The sequence below is a fragment of the Cydia strobilella genome, chromosome 1, assembly GCF_947568885.1.
Source record: "Cydia strobilella chromosome 1, ilCydStro3.1, whole genome shotgun sequence".
Lineage (NCBI taxonomy): Eukaryota > Metazoa > Arthropoda > Insecta > Lepidoptera > Tortricidae > Cydia > Cydia strobilella.
Window position 1 is genome coordinate 15,146,606 of NC_086041.1, and position 17,407 is coordinate 15,164,012.

General features: G+C 38.6%; 1 protein-coding gene across 1 annotated transcript in view; it reads left to right on the plus strand.

Moving 5' to 3' along the window:
- The window catches only part of LOC134741484 (uncharacterized), a 32,691-nt gene extending 15,919 nt beyond the window's left edge, over window positions 1–16,772 (plus strand). Inside the window, exons 2-9 of the mRNA XM_063674274.1 lie at window positions 1,186–1,394; window positions 3,426–3,531; window positions 4,637–4,802; window positions 6,301–6,466; window positions 7,296–7,434; window positions 8,750–8,909; window positions 9,329–9,464; window positions 13,205–16,772. Of these exons, the coding sequence (XP_063530344.1) occupies window positions 1,186–1,394; window positions 3,426–3,531; window positions 4,637–4,802; window positions 6,301–6,466; window positions 7,296–7,434; window positions 8,750–8,909; window positions 9,329–9,464; window positions 13,205–13,421 (1,299 nt within the window). The 3' untranslated portion in view covers window positions 13,422–16,772. The remainder of the gene's footprint in view (window positions 1–1,185; window positions 1,395–3,425; window positions 3,532–4,636; window positions 4,803–6,300; window positions 6,467–7,295; window positions 7,435–8,749; window positions 8,910–9,328; window positions 9,465–13,204) is intronic.
- Window positions 16,773–17,407: the final 635 nt, after the last annotated feature.

Sequence of the window (17,407 nt, forward strand, 5' to 3'; positions counted from 1 at the left end):
CCGAATTGATAACCTCCTCCTTTTTAACCGACTTCAAGATTTCAAAAGGAGGAGGTTATCAATTCGGTTGTTTTTTTTTGTTTTTTTTTTTTTAATGTTTGTTACTCCATAACTCCGTCATTTTTGGACCGATTTTGAAAATTCTTTTTTGGTCAAAACGCAGTTCTGATTATGGGATCCATGAGGAATCGAGGGAACTCCTCAAATGTTAAAGGCATACATATAGTGATTTTAGTATTTTCATCAACAAATCAAGCATTTACATTTAAAAAAGTGACATTTGATGAAGTGGAACTGCTGATGATGATCAGAACGGAACTCTTCAATGACGCATAGTTCACGTTTGGCGATTTGTCCTCTTCTTTATGATTGGTAAGCAAGTTAGGTTTTCAAGACACATTTTTGTCAAGCTCGAGTTCTGATGATGGGATCCATGAGGAATCGAGGGAACTCCTCAAATGTGAAAGGCATACATATAGTGATTTTTGTATATTCATCAACAAATCCAGTTTTTACATAAAAAAGTGACATTGGATGAAGTGGGACTGCTGATGATGATCAGAATGGAACTCTTCAACGACACATAGTTCACGTATGGCGATTTATTCTCTTCGTTATGGACCCAGACCCAAACTTGGACCTGGACTTTTTTTTAAACTGCGATCCTCACAGAACCGAACTGCTATCAGAAAAGTGGGTTAGGTTAGGTTAGAACTGTGACCCTTACAGAAACGAAATGCTATCAGAACATTGGGTTAGGTTAGGTTAGAACTATGACCCTTACAGAAACGAAATGCTACTAGAAACGTGGGTGGTTTTACCTCATTTTAGTTAGGCAAAAGATGCTGTCTTTTTCATTTCATTGTCTGGAGTGCACCATCAACAATAACTAACCTTTTAACGGCATCCCCCATTGAAATCGGTTTTTTTTTTCTTAAAAATTATGAAATCTTGAAGTCGGTTAAAAATTGTACGCCGGTCGGCGTCAGGCGGCCCTCTGGGATATGAGAACAGTCACAGATTAATAAATAGGAACAGTGCAGTTTTTATAAACTAAACGGGTTCAATATTTTCTAAGATAAGGACTATCACGAATGACGTCTCATTCACTAGTAGAAATACATTATCATGAATATTAAAACTAAATTAAATATGTCTTTTATATATCACATCCTGTTGTTCCAGACCTGTCTATCAAAACAGTTTAATGCAGTTTTCTCAAGCTGCTACAAGGTATGCAGCAAGATAATTGAGAAGAAAGAAACCAATGAACATGGGGTCACTAACACGCTAGTGCACTTAATGATGGATACGTATCATCGCATCGACAACATGTTCACCAGCCATCAAGCCCTCAATACGTTGCAACCTATCGTGCAACTTGAAAAGAATAAGTAAGTTTAATTAGTATAGTCTAGCCAACCATGTTAGTAGCAACAGTTACCTAAACCTGTGTTGACACTGTTGACTAATTATAATGTTTAATGTAGGAGGTAAGGACCTATGTTAACTCAAAACGGTCACCACCAACCAAACACAGTGAACACTAGTATCTAGAATAATACGTATCATCGCATCGACAACATAATCACGAGCCTCGTTTGTAGTTCCCCTCTATCTATGATAGTTTAATTTGTGTAATTATTTCGACCAGGCACGCGTTTCAAGCACATGCCTATTTTTAAAGAAACTGGCCCCGTAGATAACATAAAAGGGTTTTTCCACTTTTTCCTTCTAACTTTTGAGCCATCTATCTAAAAAATATGAAAAAAATTCCAAAAATAGTGCGCAATAAAAACATTCGAAAAAAGTTAAAACATGATCGTGATCAATTAAGCCGTTTTTGAGTTATTCATAAAAGTCTTTCCTTCTTATTTTCTTTAAAAGCCTGCCAACCCTTATTTGTGACCGGATTTTCGCAGGCAACCCTATACCATTGTATTTGCAATAAAATTACCATTATTTTTATATATAATTCAAGCGTCAGACAGATAAGTGCAATGGGGTTGGCAACTGTCAAAGGTTTGCAGAGATGGCGCCATCATAGCTTGCCCCTTTTTCTATGAAATTTGGGTTAAAGGGCTGGCATCCAGGGCATTAAAAAAACAAAAATTTTACACAATTCTAGGAATTGACAGGGCAAGCTATGCTGGCGCCATCTGCTAAACACTTCGACCGGCCAACCCCATTATCGATAAAAACTCACCTGTTTAAACATGGCAACCTCATAATAGTGACCGGAAAAAGATAGGCAACCTATTTTATTCATGTTGTACTTACAAGTTGTATACTTTCCATTTGAACTTATTTCGTTCGTCAGACAAAAATTTATTAAAAATAGCCTTGACCATAATTCTTTAGGCAACCAATTTTGTGTGTGTATTAGTGCCTGCTAATTTGTGTGCATAATATGCTCAAATTTAGATTGCTATGAGATTTTTTCCAGGCGCCATTCTTACTCTAGCTGCGGTTACTAAGTCCACCCAGACGAAGTCGCGGACAAAAGCTAGTAATATCCATACTAATATTATAAATGCGAAATTCTGCTGTCTGTCTGTCTGTGTGTTCCCTCTTCACGCTTAAACCGCTGAATCGATTTAGATGAAATTTGGCATAGTGATAGGTTGAATCCCTGAGAATAACATAGGATAGTTTTTATCCCGAAAATCATCCCTTAAGAAAGTAAAAAGCGGGGTGGAATTGAGATAATTAATGAAGTGCCTGCTAATTTGTGTGCATATGCTCAAATTGAATTATTGCTATGAGATTTTTTTCAGGCGCTACTTTAGCTGCTGTTACTAAGTCCACGCAGACGAAGTCGCGGGCAAAAGCTAGTCCATACTTATATTATAAATGCGAAAGTCTGTCTGTCTGTCTGTCTGTCTGTGTGTTCCCTCTTCACGCTTAAACCGCTGGACCGATTTAGATGAAATTTGGCATAGAGATAGGTTGTGTCCCTGAGAAGGACATAGGATAGTTTTTATCCCGAAAATCATCCCTTAAGAAATTAAAAAGCGGGTGGAATTGAGATAATTAACGAAGTGCCTGCTAATTTGTGTGCATAATATGCTCAAATTTAGATTGCTATGAGAATTTTTCCAGGCGCTATTCTTACTTTAGCTGCGGTTACTAAGTCAACGCAGGCGAAGTCGCGGGCAAAAGCTAGTAACGTATATAAAAAATACATAATTGAACACCGCCATATACGAAACGTAATATTTCGACGTTATTATCTGTCAGTCATCTATTCTGATGAAGAAGTTACTAAGTTGAAATATTTACAGTATTTGACAAGTTGACAACAAATAGTACAATTTAACAAGGATTTCGATTTATTTTAGGTCCAATTATCATTCGGTGCCTCGGAGACCACTGATGCGTGTACAACCATTTACTTAAAGGTATATATTTTCCCTTTGTTTCAGCCGTGAGCTCGTGGCCACGTACAACCTTCACTACATAGACGTGAGCGAATCATTTGGCATGATAAGAAAAGAGTATAAGAAAAATTCCACTACTAAAGAAATTGATGTAAGTATTTAAAAGCATGATGTACACCGAGTGGGTAAAGTATGTACGAGTAAATTCCGGATTTGTCCTGAGAGTCGTGAAGTTCAGAATTGTTCAAATCTCGCCACAGTGTGATTTTTAAATTGGAACGGCCACTGAACGTCTAGCGACCTTTATTAAGGAGAAATTTGGCTGAAAGGTGTCAAGATCTTATATGATTACTCGTGTGTCACACTCCGTCCGTCTGTTACAGCCAATTTGCTCCGAAACTACTGGACCGATTACACCGATTAAGTTGTCATTGCTTGTTAAGCGAAACTGACTTTCAGTTAGTTTTTTCTAATGATTAGGGTAAATATATGGTGGGGTAAATATATAAGACTCGGGTAAAAATAAGACGTAAGTTTTTAACACTCAAAATAGCAATGATTTTTTTATTTGCATTAATTATTTTTATATAATTTGGACCCATGTTCTTAAACGGATATGCGTTTAAATTATAAATAACAAACGAAACCGTCAACGCCCTCTATACGAGAGTAGGCCAAAACTAGTGGCGCCATCTGATCGAGAATCAAATTTTCGTGGATTTTCGAGGCACGTTTTTTCCTTAGACTGTATCCATCTATTACGGAGTTATATCTATTTTTGAGTGAATTAAAGACTCGAGTAACAATATTCTTACCCCCGGAGTTACACACAATGATTTACATCACACATGCGAAGAAAAAACTAAATTTTAAACAAAATCATTCTTAAAAATACTGACATTTCAAACCTTCGTTGAAATTTTTTGGTAGTTTAGGCCTCGAAGGTAGAGACCCATCAACATTCAGCCACAATAAAAAATTGTGTGTAAATATAATTTTTAAACGGCTATTCAATTAATCAAATTAAATATTTTTAAGCATAAACAACAAAAATAATTTATAAACCTCAGTATTTTCAAAGTAAAACTTATTTATACCTACTTGGTTCGTATAAATTAGTGACATACTTAAATAAGATCTATTTCGAGCAAGTGTGATGAAAACGTATTTTTATTCATTCCTATTCCATTTAAAAAGAAGTCTACACACAAGGCTTCTTGTTCTGACCCATAAATTTTCTATTTCTAATATTTTAGGCTGTAGATTGGATAAACATCAGAGGCAACTGCACCCCGCTGTCTGAGTCTGCTACAGTTGTTTGCCACCTGCGGTGTCCCGACGCGGGTAATTGTGTACTACTGTCTTTGGTATACACCGCGTCTTATCGAAACAGCATCGACGACCCCAGCGTCTTTGAATACTGTGAGTACATCGAAAGACCCTTTTTCCCTCTTTTTATTATAAAGGGGACGTCAGCTTTGGTGAAAAAGGCATTACTTATAGTCAACGATTGAATCACATAAAGACGTATACCTACAGGTGATTTCATTCATAGATGATTTGTCATTAATGGCTTGCAATCACTGCATTTAAATTTTATGTAACGTATTATTAATTAAGAATTATTTTAAATGAAAATAAACGAATAATAATTACCCATCACAAACCAAAGTACAAATTTAACCTTTATTCGTGTAAATTATAGTTGTTCCATTGTGTCACGTCCCCGTGACAACAATAAATAACTGTTGTTTTCCCAATGACTCGTTGTGGTTAGGGCCAATGAAAATGCGTAGTAATTTGCAAGTGAAACTTACCTTTACACTACTACATACTTAAATAACTGACTCAGCCCAGCACCTTAAACAATACAGGGTAGAAACTCCTGTTTGAAAAAAATGTGCTTCTTATACCTATCTGTTGCCGCTGAGTTTTCTACAGATTTTTTATAAAAAAAATTGAGACATTACACTGAAATAAGTAACGTATTACAGAATAGTGTATGGTGTATGGTGGCTTACATTAAATTTACAATACAGAAAGATTTTGTAAACAATGACAATATTTCCTTGTAGGTATGTTCACTTTATGACACTCGCGCGAAATGATTGAATTTTAATTCTAACTAACCTTTCCTGGTCTATAAATAAACTGATCGTAAATTAACGATAGTAAAAATCACATTATCTTATTTACAAAAGTTACATGTGTTCTTATTATAAATGCGAAAGTGTGTCTGTCTGTTACCTCTTCACGCTTAAATCGCTGAACGGATTTAGTTTAAATTTGGCATAGAGATAGTTTAAGTCCCGGGGATGGACATAGGATAGTTTTTATGTTGGAAGTCATCCCTAAAGAGTGTGAAAAGGGAGGTGGAAATGAGAAAGTTAAGGAATTGCATGTTGATTGGTGTTAGCAATTAAGCATATTGCTCAAAATTATTGGCATTAGGTTTTATCCAAGCGCTGTACTTACTCTAACTGCTGGAACTAATTCCACGCAGACGAAGTCGCTGGCTAGTAATCTATAATTCTTTGTAAATGTAATATGAACAGTAAATATACAAAAGAAAAAATTACTAAGGCCTCGAGTCTCGAGTGTCCGAGGACGTATTCAAACAGGCGTCTTAACCCATTAATTGCAGAAGACGCGAATTCGCGTCACGACACTTGTTAATCGTAATGCGTCGGCAATTAATGTGTTAAGCATTCGCGACTGACGCTATAGCTTCTAGGTCACCTGGACATGGCCTTTCCTATCCCATTTTTTGCAATCTTGAAGGCTACTTTTGCCTGGTATAGCAGTTCAAATATATCATCGGGTCCCGAAAGCCTTGGTCACTTCTCTCGTTTATGACATCTACTTTCATTTTATAAATCCACTGTGAACAATACTTACGAAGTACAAATTCGAATTACAGGTGCGTCGAGCGAGGAGAGGGAGATCGACCCAGGCATGGACCCTCGCGTGTGGTGGGCGATAGGTGCGCTGGTGCTGACGCTGACTCTGCTGGCGGCGTGCTGGGCCGCGCACTCGCGCGTGCTCGCCAATCTGCGCAAGAAGGTGCTGCACGAGTGGGTGCACAGGTAGGCAACATTGACTATCGAAAAAGATCTTATTTCATGCAGGTGTACTGAAGGACAAATGCCTATATTGTTCCCGTGTGAGTTATGGATTTTGAAAAAAAAAGCTATAACTCACTCGTGAATTATAGCTTTTTTTTTAATTATTTCACTAATTCATACGAACCAAGTAGGTATAAATGAGTACTACTTTGAAAATACTGACGTTTACAAAATATTTTTTTTGTTTATGCTTTAAAATATTTAAGTTTATTAATTTAATAGCCGTTTCAAATATTTTTACACATTTTTAAATTGTGGCTGAATGCCGATGGGTCTGTGCCTCCGATGCCTAAACTGCCAAAAAATTTCAAAGTGGCGGACGAATGTTTGAAATGTCACCGTATTTAAGAATAATTTTGTTTAAAATTTAGTTTTTTCTTTGCAAGTGTGAAGAAAAACATTGTGTGTAACTTCGGGGGCAAGACTATTGTTACTCGAGTCTTTAAATCACTCCAGCCTGCGGCTGTCGTGAATATATTAGATTCTTACAATATTTCACTTACCCCCCCACGTTGCATAATGTACTATTCTTAAACCGCTTCCCGGTTGCACATCGGAGCCCGGGTCTTCCAACCCAGAGGGGCTACTAGGTTTTTGAGATTATTCCGGTTTCTTCACAATACCTATGTTTTTTTACTTAAGTGACTTTTTTTTCACTAAAGAGTAAACCCTATTGTACTAGCTTAGTAGGCTACTAAATTACCGTCATGTTTTATTAAACCGTAAATAGTATTATACGCGGCGTTGAATATTGTAAATACGTGTACATTATACATTTATTTACTTACAGATACGCTTCGTACTCAGTTGAGCACCCGCCAGCGGTAGACCCCGGCCGCATCCTCCTGCTGTACGCGCGGGACTGCGAGCCGGCCATGGAGGCCGTCAGCGTGCTGAAGGAGATGCTCGAGGAAGGCGCTCCGGCCCGGGTAAGAGATGAGATATCAAACAGTTACAAATTGTAGAAAGGTGAAAGTATCAGAAAAAAACCGGCCAAGTGCGAGTCGGACTCGCGCACCGAGGGTTCCGTACATTACATAATTTTAACAATGTATTTTTTATGTGAAACGTGAGTAAAAGGTAAATTGCGGTTTACGATTTATGACGTATTAAAAAAAAACTACTTCTAGATCTCGTTCAAACCAATTTTCGGTGGAAGTTTGCATGGTAATGTACATCATATATTTTTTTCAGTTTTATTCTAGAAGTCTCTTCTCTTATTTCTCTTGGTTCTCTTATTTTAGAAGTTACAGGGAGGGACACACATTTTACCACTTTGAAAGTGTCTCTCGCGCAAATTATTCATTTTAGAAAAAAATGATATTAGAAACCTCAATACCATATTTGAAGACCTATCCATAGTTACCCTACACGTATGGGTTTGATGAAAAAAAATTTTTTGAGTTTCAGTTCCAAGTATGGGGAACCCCCAAAATTTATTGTTTATTTCTATTTTTGTGTGAAAATCTTAATGCCGTTCACAGAAAACATCTACTTACCCAGTTTCAACGGTATAGTTCTTATAGTTTCAGAGAAAAGTGGCTGTGACATACGGACGGACGGACAGACAGACAGACATGACGAATCTATAAGGGTTCCGTTTTTTGCCATTTGGCTGCGGAACCCTAAAAATCGTGCTCAAGTTTGATAGAAAAACTAGATGGCGCTATATGGCGCCATGTGTTTTGTGGTTACGAAAGAAAAGAAACGTTCACTTTTGACAACCAGAGTTACCACATAATGTAGCCTACTGGACCATATTATACAGACATCTGTTTCGGGTGTCAAATTCGAGGCACAAATACTTAGTAGACTGTACACTTACCTATTCGTTTTACCTTATCAAATCGACACATTTCCTCTTAAATTCATAATATTTCAGTCGCGTGCTCACGCCTTCCTGAAGTTGGCCACAAACGATTGCAATATATATTTCAAACACTTAAAAATGCATGAAAGTGTGCTAAAGGAGATGTCTTCCATGAAGAAGATACTCGTGCTGAGTAATTTTAATAATTAAGGCAGCTTGAAATAAAAGGACGAGTCCGAACACACTGCAATGCTTGTGCGAGTTGTGCGACTGAAAGCGTCACAGTTGGAGACAATTATATTTTAGCTTTTATTGCACGCATAACGCGTTCAGCTGTCATCGTGCTGCCTGTGTCGCCAAGCCTTTACTCTCAAAATGTACAGTTAAGGTTTAAATTGAAACAAACATTTGTCTTCAGCAGTGTTCTATTACAGGTATACGACTTATTCAGCGCCGACTGCATGGCGCTTTACGCCCAAGCACCGGAAGAGTGGCTCTGCGGCTTGCTATCGCGGCCCGACGTGCGCGTCGTGCTAGTGCAGACCCCGGCCGCCGCGGCGCTGTACGCGGCGCAGGTCTCCCAGGACATGCAAAGTGAGTCTATAGCCTGTACTGTTGTGTACTTACTGCACGGTAGAGCGTGTGCTATCGCGGCCCCACGTGCGCGTCGTGCTAGTGCAGACCCCGGCTTGTACGCGGCGCAGGTCTCCTAGGACATGCAGAGTATTTAGATCAGTACGGTTTCGCTCACTATTCCCCCCATCAGCGCGCGCGCAACGAGCGACGAGGCGGGCGGCGCGGGCAGTGCACGACGTACAACCGCCGCGAACACTCGTGCCTGAGAAAGGATTCCCAAAGTATCCGAAACCTGTCGCCAAAAGCGACTAAAAATAATAGTGAGTGAAATGAAACCGTACTGATCTAAATATTTTGAAATATGTCTCACGATATTTTAAGTTAGGACATGCAGAGTGTCTATAGTGTAAACTAACACTTTCTTTTCTTATTTTCAGTGCAACAACCGCTGCTGGGAGCTCGTGTGCAATACAAGAAACCTCACTATGGAGATGTGCTACTGCAGTTCGCATTACGATTGGTGCGTGACATGGCCCCGATGCAGCAAGAGTATGCTCGGTATTACATCGCTACGTGAGTATTAACCACTTCTAATGTTTTAAGTTAAACCATCTTGTCTTCCAAATGCATTTGGTATGTGGATCTCAAGATCTGGATCGATCGATCAAGACGGATTAGAGATTTGACTGACGGGTGAAATCAGCTTCTCTTATTAACCTCACATACCCTTTTCATTTCTTACCGATTTATCGAATAGAAATTGTGTCGAAACATGAATTCGGTCGACGTTTTTTTGGAACGAAGTTCCTTTTCGGACTGACAAACGCGGCGGATGGGGGCTAGGCGAAAAAAAGTGTAAGATTTTCCGTCACGCAAACTCGTCACGATCCTTTCTTAACCTCCTTCCAACCGAGTGTGAACATGAACACGAACTTGAAAATGATTTCCTCTTATGTGATGTGAAAAGCGGGATGTGTCAACCTGTCAACCTTCTTTCTTAACTATGTTCCAACCAAGTGTTCCTAGACTACGATTTTTTAATTTGAGTGCTTTATTTCGTACATGGTGTAATAGTAGTTTATGCAACTGATACATAATGAGAGGCCTTAAAACACAAGTGTGGTTTTATAAAACGAGCGTCAGCGAGTTTCATAATAGAATCACACGAGTGTTTTAAGGCCTAATTATGTACAGTTGCATACACTACTTTATCTACACACATATCATAAGTACTCTAAGATGGGTTCAGAAGCTTTAGGGAAATGACCTGCATTGCTACTAGTGCTACCTGTAAAATATCTATAGACTAATATAGATATTAAAATAATGCAATAAAAAATAAATTTGAACAAATACAGAAACAAGCTAGCAAGCTACTCATATTTTCAACTAAAATGTAAATTACAAACAACTTTTTATAATTCTACTTTCGTAACAGCAAAAAACCAACAAACAATTGACAACAGTAATGGCGGAAATTCGATTCTCCGTCAAGACGAATGTTTTTTGAAAATTATAGACAAACGAATGAAGTCCTTATTTTCATGTCACTCAAGATCAAATGTTGTGCGGTTTATATAGGTGGGGTAAGAGAAACACCGGGACAAGAGAAACACTTGTATGGAATCTTTATACTGTTTCTCTTGCCCCGAGCAAAATAAAGTATGTTTCACCAAAGAGGATATAATAAGATAGAGCGGTACTGTCATAGTAAAATTTGTAACCGCTGTAAATTCACTGCCATCTATCGACATACTTTAAAAATAAAAATGAAGATTTATAAAAATACGTTAGTTAGTTAGTTAGTTTTGCTGGGCATTTTCCGCAACTCGACATCCAATGTGCCTATTTTGCGTGAAACGAGGTAGCGCTACTCTAACCACCCCAGCTCCTCCACGAAGCCTAGCAAGGTCTTCAGGTTGCTAGTTGCTTCCTTTAGTGTGCATGGATTTCCTAGGTATTTGCTCCTATATACTTCTACCTGTTTACAGTCTAGGAGAATATGTTTTGTTGTTTCTTCTTCTGCCATGCACGCTCTGCACATGGGGCTGTCCGTTTTACCCATGATATGTAGGTGTTTGTTTAGTGTGTTATGTCCTGTGTGTTATTAATCCTACTATTTTACGTTCGGCTTCTTGGTGTTTTCAGTAATATTTTGGTAAGTTTGTGGTTCAGTTCCGGTAGAATTTCTTTGGTTTGCCTGCATGTCTTCATTTCATTCCAGTACTTGTTGTGCAGTTGTCTGTGATGTTGTTCTAGCTGGTTGTGTATGTAGGATATTGGTAGAGGCATAATTGGCTCGGGTCCATATGCCGGTGTTTCTGAACCTTTCCTGGCCAGTTCATCCGCTGCATCGTTTCCTCTTGATCCACTATGCCCCTTTATCCATTGTACTCTTACTTTGTTGCCTTCTTTGCTCACTTCAGTGAGGCTCCGATGGCATTCAAGTATAAGCTCTGAGGTAAGTTTGTCGCTGCATAGCGCTTGTAGTACCGATTTACTGTCTGACAGTATTAGTATGGTTTCGTGTTTCACTTGTCGTCTTGTAATAGCATTGCAAGCTTCTATTATTCCTACACATTCAGCTTGGAATACCGTATTGTGTTCACCAAGGGGTTTTGTGATGTGAATGTTCAGGTCCTCTGAGAAGACACCACATCCTGTCCCTTCGTTTGTTTTTGAGCCATCTGTGAATATTCTTAGGTTTGTTTGGTTTAGTCCTTCTTTCGGATCTTCTGTTAAGGATATGGCGTAATCTTTCCAGAAGATCATAGTTTTTGGTATTTTGTCGATAGGCGCTTCCAGCATGGGCATTTTTGAGATCGTATTTTCATAGATCTTCTTGTGCGATGAGCTGAAAGATGTCCATAGGTTTAGATTCTTCAAACGAAGAGCTGTGGCAGCCGCTTCTTTCTGTGTGTACATGTGTAGTGGCAGGAGTCCTAGCATTATTTCTAGAGCTGCAGTCGGAGTAGTTCTCATGCAGCCCGTTGCAGCCACACATGCTAGTCTTTGTGTTTTATTTAGTTTGTCTATTACTGTGGTTAGCTGGGTGCGGGGCCACCATACAACCGCGCCGTAGCTGATCATTGGCATTATTACCATTTTGTACAGCCATAGAAATATACGTTACATATAAAAATACGTTAAAATGTATTTAAATATGGATAAAATGATTTTTTTATTTGCATTAATTATTTTTATATGATTTTGACCCATGTTCTTTCACTGATATGCGTTAAAATTATAAATAACAAACGAAACCGTCAACGCCCTCTATACAAGAGTAGGCCAAAACTAGTGGCGCCCTCTGATCGAGAATCAAATTTTCGTGATTTTCGAGGCACGTTTTTTCCTTAGACTGTATCCATCTATTACGGAGTTATATCTATCTTTGGTTTCACTTACCCAACTTGACTATTTAAAAACAAAAACATACTGAATTGACGTTTACTATCGATAACTGTTTTAATATCTATGGATACTAGAATAGAGACCCACTTGAGTTTCGACAGCTGTTCCAAATTTAAACTCATAACCAGGGACCGGCCCGCTATTCCTTATCCGGGTTTTATAAGGGTATTGCATAAGGCTTAACTCACCATACCCTTTGCCAGACGAAACCCTTTCATTTTGCTTTTAAAAACCCTTATATAAAGCTAACACATTTGAGTAATCGGTAGCCCAAATACCCTTACAAAACCCTTATCATCCGCTCACCAACACCTTGCATATTGCTTATAAGGGTTAGCCTTATAAAGGGCTTCCCTTTTAGCATATAAGCGTGCTAATTTAAGTCGTCTACCTTGTTCATAAAGCACACATTACTTCGAATCCGAGCGATCGTCGGCGGCGACGGCGTCGTTCTTTGACTAGGCACGTGTTTTCTTTCCTATATACTAATCCTGTCTCTTTCACGCAAAGGGAAACTTTTATAAAAAGCGCTTAAAGATAAGGTAACCCTTATTAAGGGCTAGCCTTATTTTTGGTTAGCTTTTCTGTAAGGGTTAGTCAAAGGTAGGGGTATGAATGGGCTTGCAGTTCAAAAGGGAAAGGGTTTTATCGCGGAAAGGGTTGTCCGGTCCCTGCTCATAACCTTACAAAAATCTATAATGTAATAACATTAAACTACAGATTTTACCTACCACCACAGATAAGAAAGTTCTCATGGTAAAATTGGTTATGGTCATTTCCTACGGTTTTTGAACGCATTTTAGAGCACTAACGATATATGCGTAGATAAAATAATTGGATGAACTACAGTCGACATCCCTATCGAATACTCGTCGTCACCAACCATATTAATATTCCAGTGTCTCGGAGCTGGGTGACTCGGTGCTGCCGCAGGTGGCGCCCTACCGGCGCTACTCGCTGCCCTCGCACGCCTTGCGCCTGCTGGCCGACCTGCGCCTGCGCGCGCCCGCGGCCCCGCCCGCGCGGCTGCAAGCCCTCGCCGCCGCTGTAAGGGACCTGCTCGACTACGTCAGGGCCAATGAGAACTACTTGCGGGACGAACTCATGTTCATATAGGTACGCACAGACACTTCACGGAACACTTGAAGGATAATGTTGTAGACCGCGGGCCAGGAACAGATTTCCATGACCGATCGCCTCCCGGGCGAAAACTCGTATAGTGGTTAACGGCTATGTATGATGAACCCCTGTGAACGTCAGCTGCCGCTCCGTTGGTGGGTTGAGGAATGGCAGCCACCGAAACGCGTAACACGGTCTTTTCACCGCGATACAACAGGCTGACGATTTGTTTTATTAGCGGGCGATGACTGACGAAATTTGCGCCTGGCTTGCGGTCTATAGACATAATGCGCCGACCCCAAGTGAATGGGACAAGGGCAAGCGAATGATGATTAATTTAAGATCCGATGGAATAGAAACACAATTTATAGAAATTATAGATATTAAAAATGACGTCAGTATACGAAATTGGTGGCCAGAAACCGAGTCTACTTTATTGTAAAACTGAAAACTTGTCAATTATACTAGTCCAATAATTGGATAGGATAATTATTATCTTCTTGCTACATGGGGTTGCTGTTTTCACTCGACCATCTAATCTTACAAACCGGCATGGTTCTAGAAGCTGGTGTTGTGTATATATATACAGGGTGTAATCGTTAAGTGTAGCCATGCTTCATAATATATATATATATTCTGTATAGTCGGTCAAGCAAATCTTGTCAGTAGATAAAGGCGCGAAATTCAAATTTTCTAAGGGACTATATCCCTTCGCGCCTACATGTTTTAAATTTGCCGTCTTTTTTCTACTGATACGATTTCCTTGACCAGCTATAATTAATAGTCTATATTCCTGAATGATTCATTTTCAATGCCATATAATAGGCAATTTATACATATAATAAAGCGGAATATTTATACATATTGGCACCGTGCGAAGTACATGGTAGGGGTAAGGAAAACGATCGCAGCGCATAAGGTGGTAAAAATTGACAACTATGGATTAGTAACATTTTCATACTAGTTATATGGGTCGAAATGGAACTTTAATCTACGATTACTCCTGAGATATTCATTTAAATTGTATGGTGTAAGGGACCATTGTAATTTGTATGAAATGCTTAATATAACTAATGTATTTAATTTGATAATTATTAACACTGTATCCGTGTAAATAGCTTTGCAAATACCACATACTATGAAATCTTTTTGTAGAAGATAAGAATGGGTATAGTAAGTTATCCTTAAAAGATAGACATACACCATCGCGGACTTTTTTGTAGACCAATGAAAGAGAAATCTTTTCACCATACATTGTTTTGTTATATCTCAAACGGGTTGGGCAGCGTTTTCGATTAAAGCTCTTAGCCAGCGTGATTTTTTTCTGACTTCATTACCAAATATCGTCATATTTCAACCAATTTACACAAAACCTTAACAAATTATACGCCTTAAGCTTCCTCAAGAATCACTCTATTCATAGGTGAAAACCGCATAAAAATCCGTTCAGTAGTTTTCACTGAAATTATTACGATTTACTTACTCTCGCTTAATAGTTTTGACAAAATACAAGCCTATAGTTGCAACCGCTGTGTGGCGCTGACATCGTGCACGGTCCCAATAGGAAGAGGGTCGAAAGTTTGTACATGGAAGATATTCGAAAAAAAATTTGCTGGGGATACTTAGAATCGATAACAGAACACGTTCCAACAGTTTTTAGAATTTTTGTCTGTTTGTCTGTTTATCTGTTTGTCTGTTTATTTGACCGCGCATCAAATGAAAACGGCTAAACGAATTTTGATGCAAACTTTACTAATCTATCGAATAAATCCACGACCAGGTTATAGGCTATAAAAATTAGAGAAATTTCACCCCTAAGGGGGTTAAAAAGGGGATTTAAGTTTGTATGGGGTTCAAGATTTATTTTAAGCTAGCAATTTGAAACTTCGTAAAAAGATATATTATTAAAATACAAGAACACAAATTTTTGAAAGCCATGGGGATAGGGATGAATTTTCAGCGTTTTTGAAAATTCATCCCCTAAGGTGGTGAAAAAGAAGTTGAAAGTTTGTATGAAGGTCAGTTTTTTTGGAGTGCGTTTTACTTGAAACTTTGTATATGGGCATATTATTATAATACAGGAAAAGTGATTACAGCGTTTTCAAAAATTCGTCCCCTAACGGGGTTGAAAGTTTGAATACAATACAAATGCTTTGAAACTTCTTAGGAAGGCATAATAGACGATTACAAAAAAAGTAACGTCAACGTTTTTGGAAATTTAACCCCTCAGGGGGTTGAAAAGGGGATGAAAGTATGTCTTGGGGTGCTAATTTTATTTTAAGCTAGGAACTTGAAATTTTGCAAAAAGGTATTACTTATATTAAAAATCAAGAAAACCACTTTCAGCGCTTTTGAAAATTCATCCCTTAAGGTGGTAAAAAAGGGGTTGAAAGTTTGTATGGAGGTCAAACATTTTTTGAGGCGGAACTTGAATCTTTATATAAAGGCACAACGACGACTGGTCACCACAAAAGTACCCAATACCCTACTCAGAAGCCGAAAGGCTTCTGGCTGCAGAGGAAATACTGGGGCCGCCTCAACAGAATCCGCACAGGTCATGGCAGGTGCATGTGACACAAATGGGGATGGAAAGAGAGCCCGTTGTGTGACTGCGGCCTTGAAGACCAAACTACCCAGCACATTGTTGAACGATGCCAAAATAGACGTTTCCAAGGTAGCCCGGAGGACCTCTTTAAGTACCTACCAACGGACCTCTATAGGTACCTACCAATCTGAACGATAACTCCATTAAAACAAAATGTCCCTTTCAAAAGTTATTTTATACGACTAGCGCTCTGGCTGTATAGCATTAACTAAAATTGATAACCCGTTTAGCCTAGCGGGTATTGGCAGTATGGCAGTAATTCAGTTCAGGAAGCTAATGGTCCTGGGTTCGAATCTCAGCGAGGGAATTTCTTTTTGTATTTTTTTTTTCTTTTTTGTTCTTGTTAGGTGATGTTTTTAAATTAGCATTTCCTAAATAAATCTATTACATATTATAATATAAAGCGGAAGAAGGTCGAAAGTCTGTACATGGAAGATATTCGAAAAAAAGTGGCTGGGGATACTTAGAATCGATAACAGAACACGTTCCAACAGTTATTAGAATTTTTGTCTGTTTGTCTGTTTATCTGTTTATTTAACCGCGCATCACGTGAAAACGGCTGAACGGATTTTGATGCAAACTTTACTAATCTGTCGAGAAAATCTCCGGCCAGGTTATATGCTATCATAATTCAACCCCTAAAAGGGGGGGTAGCCACTACACATGATTTAGTCGAAGGTGCAGGTCCTAAAATACGGCGTAGCGTGAGCAAAAGATTTCACCAAGCCACCGAGATTTGTGATGTAAATATGTAGAGGGGGGGGGGGGGGGGGTCTCGACTTTATCTTGATATCTATATCATCAAAGATAGATATAACTCCGTAATAGATGGATACAGTCTAAGGAAAAAACGTGCCTCGAAAATCAAGAAAATTTGATTCTCGTTCAGAGGGCGCTACTAGTTTTGGCCTACAGTCGTATAGATGGCGTTGACGGTTTCGTTTGTTATTTAACAATTTTAACGCATATCAGTCAAAGAACATGGGTCAAAATCATAAAAATAATTAATGCAAATAAAAAAATTCATTTATCTATATTTAAATACATTCTATCGTATTTTTATAAATCTTCATTTTTAGTTTTAAAGTGTGTCGACAGATGGCAGTGAATTTACTGGGGTTACAAAATTTACTATGACAGTACCGCTCTAGTATAAGTTACTCTATGATATCATTTAAGCTACTAGGCCAAGTTTGGTGCCTAATATAAATATAAATAAAAAGTCTTAGACATATATAACCAGCTCCGTTACTAATATACTAACAGAGACCACCTAAACTAAACCGCTGAAAGTAGAAATCTTCAAATGGAGTTCCACTAATTTTTGGCTATTCATCCCCGGGGTGGATAAAGAAGCTTATACCAGCCAGCCAGGAGC